The 6,782-nt window shown below is 38.5% G+C and overlaps 1 protein-coding gene across 1 annotated transcript; it reads right to left on the bottom strand.

The window, feature by feature from the left end:
- Nucleotides 1-269: 269 nt before the first annotated feature.
- LOC116378577 (tRNA (cytosine(38)-C(5))-methyltransferase-like) lies at nucleotides 270-6,617 on the bottom strand (the record flags this gene model as incomplete). The annotated part of the gene is made up of 6 exons (XM_031840468.1): nucleotides 270-1,403; nucleotides 1,522-1,638; nucleotides 2,356-2,427; nucleotides 4,317-4,393; nucleotides 4,655-4,764; nucleotides 6,429-6,617. Coding segments are annotated over 6 exons (635 nt in total), but the record flags the coding sequence as incomplete, so codon positions are not given.
- Nucleotides 6,618-6,782: the final 165 nt, after the last annotated feature.

The following is a 6,782-nucleotide window of genomic DNA, read 5'->3' as shown; positions in this document are numbered from 1 at the left end:
ATATAGATATAGAGATATATATATAGATATATAGATAGATAGATAGATAGAGATATATATAGATATAGAGATATATATATAGATATATAGATAGATAGATAGATAGAGATATATATAGATAGATAGATATAGATAGATATATATAGATATATATAGATAGATATATATAGATAGATATATATAGATATATATATATAGATATATATAGATATATATATATAGATACATAACGTAAACAACATCAACAAAAACAATTGTCTGGGCAGATAATATGACAGAAAACATGGTCCATCAACTTTGACTGTGTTTGAGCATCAAGCATACCTTGTTATGTTATAATGAAAATGGTCTAAGCTCTTTTGAGGATTTTTAATGTTATTTTAACCCATTCTTTTTTTCAGACTGGAAAAACATGTGCATGCTGCCTGAGTCCAGACCTTTGAATTCAGCCCCTCCATTGAGTTTGAGGTGACTGATTTGTCTGGCATCGTGACATGAAACAGACTTTTCTTGGTTAAAATGTAACCAACCAATGAGCTCTGTTTGGAGACTAATGATGAACTAATTAACGCCAGGGGCGGGACTAATGCCATTGTCAAGCGGTTGTGAAGCGTTGTCGAGCTGTGCGCTGTAGATGGCAGTTTTTCTCGATTGTAGTGTATCTTATACTTCGCTCTACTCCACTCTTAAAACCCCAGCATAACTTCTCAAAAACAATGGCTTCGCATCAGTGTTGACTTAAAATGCTGTTAGATTCCTGTAGATACGTTGGTCTCTAGTGATTGGATCGGAAAATAAACTTAGTGGAGTCAATGTCAGACTGAAGATCGAAACTGAGTTGACAATACTGTTTATATCAGGCAAGTATGGATGAATATCCCTTTAACATCATGCAATTACAATAAGCAGCGGTTGCACTGTAAAAGCATTGATTGATTTATTAGATGTCTTACAAAGAACTCATGGCCCTCTCTGTTCATATTGACATAAGACAACTGGTGCCACTGCTCATCTTTTGATTCATTTCCATAAGTATGATTACTTTGGGAATAGATCTAGATCTAGCTCTAATCAACATCCAATGTAGATGCAGACCAATCCAATCGTCTCAAAATAGATCAGTGCATGTCGATGGATGTTCATTTCACAATTCACTTGGTTTTCAAACTATGGACGGAGTAGAACATGTGAAATAGTAAAACTCAAGTGTCAGTGGGCGCAAAGACTTTATACTACAGGACAGACACAGACCAATATTGTACTCATTTGTAGATGTCAATACTACCTTCCTACTGTACATGTTGCTGCCTACCGACATGGGGACCTATTGACGTTACCTGGCAGAGGAGCTCTCGAAGCCTTTCACATTCTCCAGCAGGATGAATCGGGGCAGCCTGCACAGCCTGGCCACACGGTCATATGCAAGAGAGGAAAGGATGAGAGGGCTTATTGACAGAAAGTATGCAGAGAAGATGTCCACAATTCACTTTGCCATCTATATTGCCTATGTTCATTGTTCACCATTTCCAAAGTGTTTGGTTTTCAGCTCCACTGTCTAAAAGGAGAAGTAACACTGAGGAGGAGATCAGATCAGGAGCAGAGGCGGAGATCAGCGTAGGACAGAAGAACTCAGTGAGACTGAGACAACACAGGGAAACCTGCTTAAATCCAGAAATAGCAAGCTCATTATAATTACTCTGTATGTACACTATTCATTCTTATTGAATAAAACTAAGCTTCCAAGGCTTCTTCAACAACACTTTGGTGGCCCATTGTATTCTAATAATTCTCTAAAATGTTATTAATGCTAATCTTTGCCCCTCAAGAGAGGGACTAGCATTAGAGGTGTTAGGACAGGAGCCCTATATTGTATTCTACAACAAGGAATATACCTGCTTCGGTCCCTTGGCTCTGTCAGAAGGAGAGAGACCTTTCTAACACATACTGACATTATTGATAACAATTATTGTGATCATTACAACGTCTGTTTACTGTCATTTGAAATGTGAGTTTTAGTGCCTTTATGCTATACAAGGAAGAAACACAACAAAAACGGAGTACGAAAGATGAGTGTCTTATAGCCAGAGGAAAGAAGTTGCTTTATGGTGCGACAGCGGATACTTCTGTATCACTTGCCAGACGGCAACAGGGTAATCAGGCTGTTACAGGGGTGGGCATTGTCTTTCAGTTTCTTTAGGGTTCGGATGCTCGGTAGAGATCGATCAAAATGGGCTTTCCACTTTTTTTTCTCTCCCCCTGCCTACTTGCACACATCCAAAGGATGTTGATCTGTAGTTGAAAATAGTTTTCATATACTAAGGGCAAGAAAAAGCTGAATGTGGAGAATGTAAACACCTTGGCAGAAGATGTAGGATGTAGAGGAAGCTCTTGGTTCTGGGGTCAACAATGTCACCCTGAAGTCCTATCCTGCACATGAAAAAAAAACAAAGAGTTTAGTGGGAAAACTACTTGAAATTGATAAAAGACATTAAATACAGTGATTTGAAATAAGTTACTATCATATATTGCCATATTAATGAATCAAGCCAACTGTGCTGGCAAGCGTTGACTTCAGACTTTCCTTTTTGATAACGCTTATAGTTAGGGCTGGCTCGGGTGTATAGTTAGGGCTGGCTCGGGTGTATAGTTAGGGCTGGCTCAGGTTTGCCTTGGACCAGCCCCTAGATATGCTGCTCTAGGCCTGGACTGCCGGGGGACTTGCTAGGATACACTGAGCTCCTCTCTCCTCTTCCTCTCCAGCTGTATATATTCATGTCCCATTAATGCACATTACTAATTTGACATTACCAACTGAGTCTTTGTGCTTTCTCTCCTCACAGGTTTCCATGCATCGTGGTCATACCTGGACCGTGGTCGTGTCTCCTGGCATGGCTCTACCTGACACCCGCTGCTACTATTATTATTAGTCACATTACTTTTATTATTCCGATACTATTAATGCTTTTATTATCATTATTATTTTGTTACATCCACTGCTGCTGTTATTATTTGAAACCATTTTTATAATACAATATAATTCTGCAATTATTAGTGCTACTCCTGCTATTACAAGTCTCATGTTTTTCAATTATATCATATAGATTGACTATGTTGCAATCTTATTATGTTGTTCATTCTGTACACCAGACATTTATTGCACTTCTGTCCATCCTGATAGAAACCTCATGCTCTGCCTGAGGTTTCTTCCTTTTTTTCCTGTTAAAGTTATTATTATTATTATTTTTCTTTATTCTGATACGTGGGTACAAGAATAGAGGATGTTGTATGTGCGGAGATTGAAAAGCCCTCTGAGACCAATTTGTGATTTTGGGCTATACAGAAATAAATTGAATAGAAATTGATAATAGAATGAAGAAACAGTAACAGGTGAGATGTAAAATAGTATAGGCCATTTCAGTTTCACGTAAACATTCCAAATGTCCCAGTTTATTTCCCATTACAGTGTATGTGAATGACATACGCAAAGCTAAGAAGTAAACATGGACCCAAGCTGTAGCCCAGCAATGCAATTCTGTTGAAAGGGTCTATAGTGGCCACATAAGAGATCTTAAAAAGGTGCAAATCAAGAAGCACTGATGGATAAACACCAGACTGAACTTGGGTTCGTTGTCACCAGCTGGACACACGTTTTATCCTGTAGAGTCTGGCTTCTGGATGTTGCAGTTAAGGTTACATTTATTTTCCATTCCTGTAACTCGTGTTACAGACTGTTGTTACAGTCTAGTTTTACAGTATGTGACTGTTGTTACGGGCTGTAAAACGTTTCAAATATTTGCCTAGTGCCACACTGATGAAAAATGGATTTGATTATCTTAATTGCATAGTGAAGAAATTAATTCATATCATAACCATTTCAAGTTATAAGTCAACTTAATTCAAAATACTGCTTCTCTATTACAGGAAAGGGCTGCTCCAGACTGTTTAAATGAATCTGTGTCACAGCAATCCTTTTAAACTACAGGTCCAGTATTTTTCTGATCAGGCTTCTTGTTACAGTAGTTTGATTTTAGACCATGATTCAATAAAACAATGAAATATTAATTAATCAGAAAAGTTTTTTAAGTTATTTTGGGTAAATTATTCGTTAGATAAATCGATCATTTAAAAAAAATGATCTTTAGAATAATCTTTAAATGAGTCGTTTAATTAATTGATTTATCAAAAAAACTAAAGTTAGGTGCAGCCCTACTAAATTAATTTACATCGTGTGTGGTCTCCCTCTCTGTCCTGCTCACTGAGCCTGGGCTGTGACAAAATATTCAAATCACATTGAATACAAAACAGACAACACCTACCTGGTAAAAGGCTGACAAGGAGGACTCATCAAAATCATGTCAAACGGTAATTTATTGAAGTCATCTAGTGTCATGCCCTAAAAATAAAGGAAGATAAAAAAACAAGACAGAAAACAATTGAAGTGTTTAAGAGTTATAACATTGCAAAGCCCCAAACATTGGATTGTCTGTGAAGCCCTCTATGTGTGTATATTTAAATGGTCATCCTCAATATTTCTGTTGAGGACCACAGAAAGGTTAAGAGAGGCTTAACACACCAGCAGTCCATCGAGTACAGGTTTGAATTGCTGTTTTGTTCAGATGCAAGCCGTCATGCCCCCCTCCCCTCTATCACCCACCTCAATGGTCTTGTTCCAGAGGGTGGTGTCAGGGAAATTGTGCTTGTAGATTTGATTGGCTGTTGTGTTGATGTCGATGGCAGCCACTACCTGAGCAGGTATGCCACTCTCTGGAGGAAGAGAAAAAACAGATAAAGGTTTCTTTAAAATATTTTAGCTACTGTCATCATCCTTTCCTCTTGAAATGTTTTTTCTTTTTGCTGATACGGTCCAAATTGTGATTTCTTTGATAAAGTTTTTCAGGTTTATTCACACAAGCCCACGTAATGATACTACATAATAATAATAACTCTATACTTTGAGCCTTTCCAGATGACTGAGAACATGAATACAGTGTATATTCACACCACAGCGTGCAGCGTGACATGTAGCCGTTTGTCCCTCCTCTGGTAGGGAGAGAACATGACAACTAAAGACAACAAGCACCCACGTGGTTCAGCAGAACAGAACCAATCCAAGTTATTCAGCCAACCAATGAGTTTATAGCTTAAAAAAATAAACATATTATCATTGTTCTTTTACATTGTCACAGCTATACCGCTATGGATTATGGGTAACTTTGCCTGCATCCCGGGCTGACTCCACCGTGGTACATACCAAGTCTCTTATTTGTAATTTTCTCGCTCCTCGCTTAAACCTTGTTCGGCGCCGCTATATTGACGGCCGTCCCAAAGCTCATATTTCTGCTCTGAGGAGCGAGGAGGGATCTCTGAGGAGCCATGAGCGAGGACGCAGGAGAGCAGCCTTACAGGAAGTGTTTTAACGGCCGACACGCCCCCTCATTGTTCATCAGCTATTTGATCGGACTGATCAAATTTTTCTAAACATCACTGGAGTTTCACACCAGAGTGAAGACAGATCACAGATTAAACTCTAGTTTATATTTGATTCATTTTCTGATTCAACATCTGGTTTAAATAGATGTTCATTGTAGACTGAACAACAAAAGGACCACAAACAACTTTCTTCATTTATTAGAAAGATTTGTCTTTTCATGATCTGATATTTCCCTCAATAACTTTTATTATGGAAACAATTAAAGGCAGAGAGAGCTTTTTACATAATTTATCATCATTTCATTCAGTCACGTGATGCTGATCATTCCTGAGTGTTTGATGAGTTTTATCATTTAAGTTGAAGCTGAAACATGGAGCCTACTACATTTATTCCAGTATTCAAGAGAAACCATAATCGTATTCTGGGTTAATTAATAATGACGTCACAATCACAATTTCACAACGTACAGACGCAAATAATTCATAAATAAGTAAAATGCATTCTGCCTGTATAAATCGATCCTGTGCTTATAAACAGAACACAGTTGTTAAAGAGGTAACAGGCTACAGATACCTCTACAGTGATGATAACTGTGTTTCTTTATTAGTGTTATTAGATACTATTATTAAGTACAGTGATTATGTGAACAGACACAAACTTCTCAAAAGTCTCTCCAGCTGTTAAAGCCGACTGACATCTGATCCAGCTGTGATCAGCTGATCCTCCGTCATCAGAAACAGACGTCGCTTCACGTGACGTAACTGAGGAAAGGACGTCTCATTTCCCTTAAAACATATTTCCTCGTTCCTCTCTCCTCGCATGGTTTCCTCTCCATGCATCCCTGGTGGGAGGGACTAATACGCAAGGAAAGGACCCATGTGAGGGAAACGGGGATGCAATTAAGAGACTTGGGATGTACCCATAATGTGGTCAGTCTTCGTTAGTCTCGTGAGGACTGTGGCGGAAATACGTCAAATCATAAAACCGACAGGCTCACCCTTTAGAGCGTAATGCATGCCTCCTATCCCACTGTAGAGCTCGAGCACCCGCAGACTTTCCATGGCTGGTAACGCTTCTGCTTCTTCTTCTTCTTCTTCTTCTTCTTCTTCTTCTTCTTCTTCTACTTCTTCTTCGTGGTGTATTACGGAGGTTGTCAAACAACGAAATGGCGCATTACCGCCACCATCTGTTACATTACAAGGTTACAAGTTACAAGTTTTGTACTTGTCACTGTACGACAGGGTTCCACAACGACATTTAGATTGTAATCCCAATCTAAAAAAACAACAAAGACAGAAATAACAACACAAACACACACACATACATACACACACACACACACACACACACA

The sequence above is a fragment of the Anarrhichthys ocellatus genome, unplaced genomic scaffold (assembly GCF_004355925.1).
Source record: "Anarrhichthys ocellatus isolate YVR2014 unplaced genomic scaffold, GSC_Weel_1.0 scaffold2826, whole genome shotgun sequence".
Taxonomy (NCBI): domain Eukaryota; kingdom Metazoa; phylum Chordata; class Actinopteri; order Perciformes; family Anarhichadidae; genus Anarrhichthys; species Anarrhichthys ocellatus.
The sequence above is the reverse complement of the archived record's forward strand: the minus strand, read 5'-3'. Positions and strand labels throughout refer to the sequence as shown.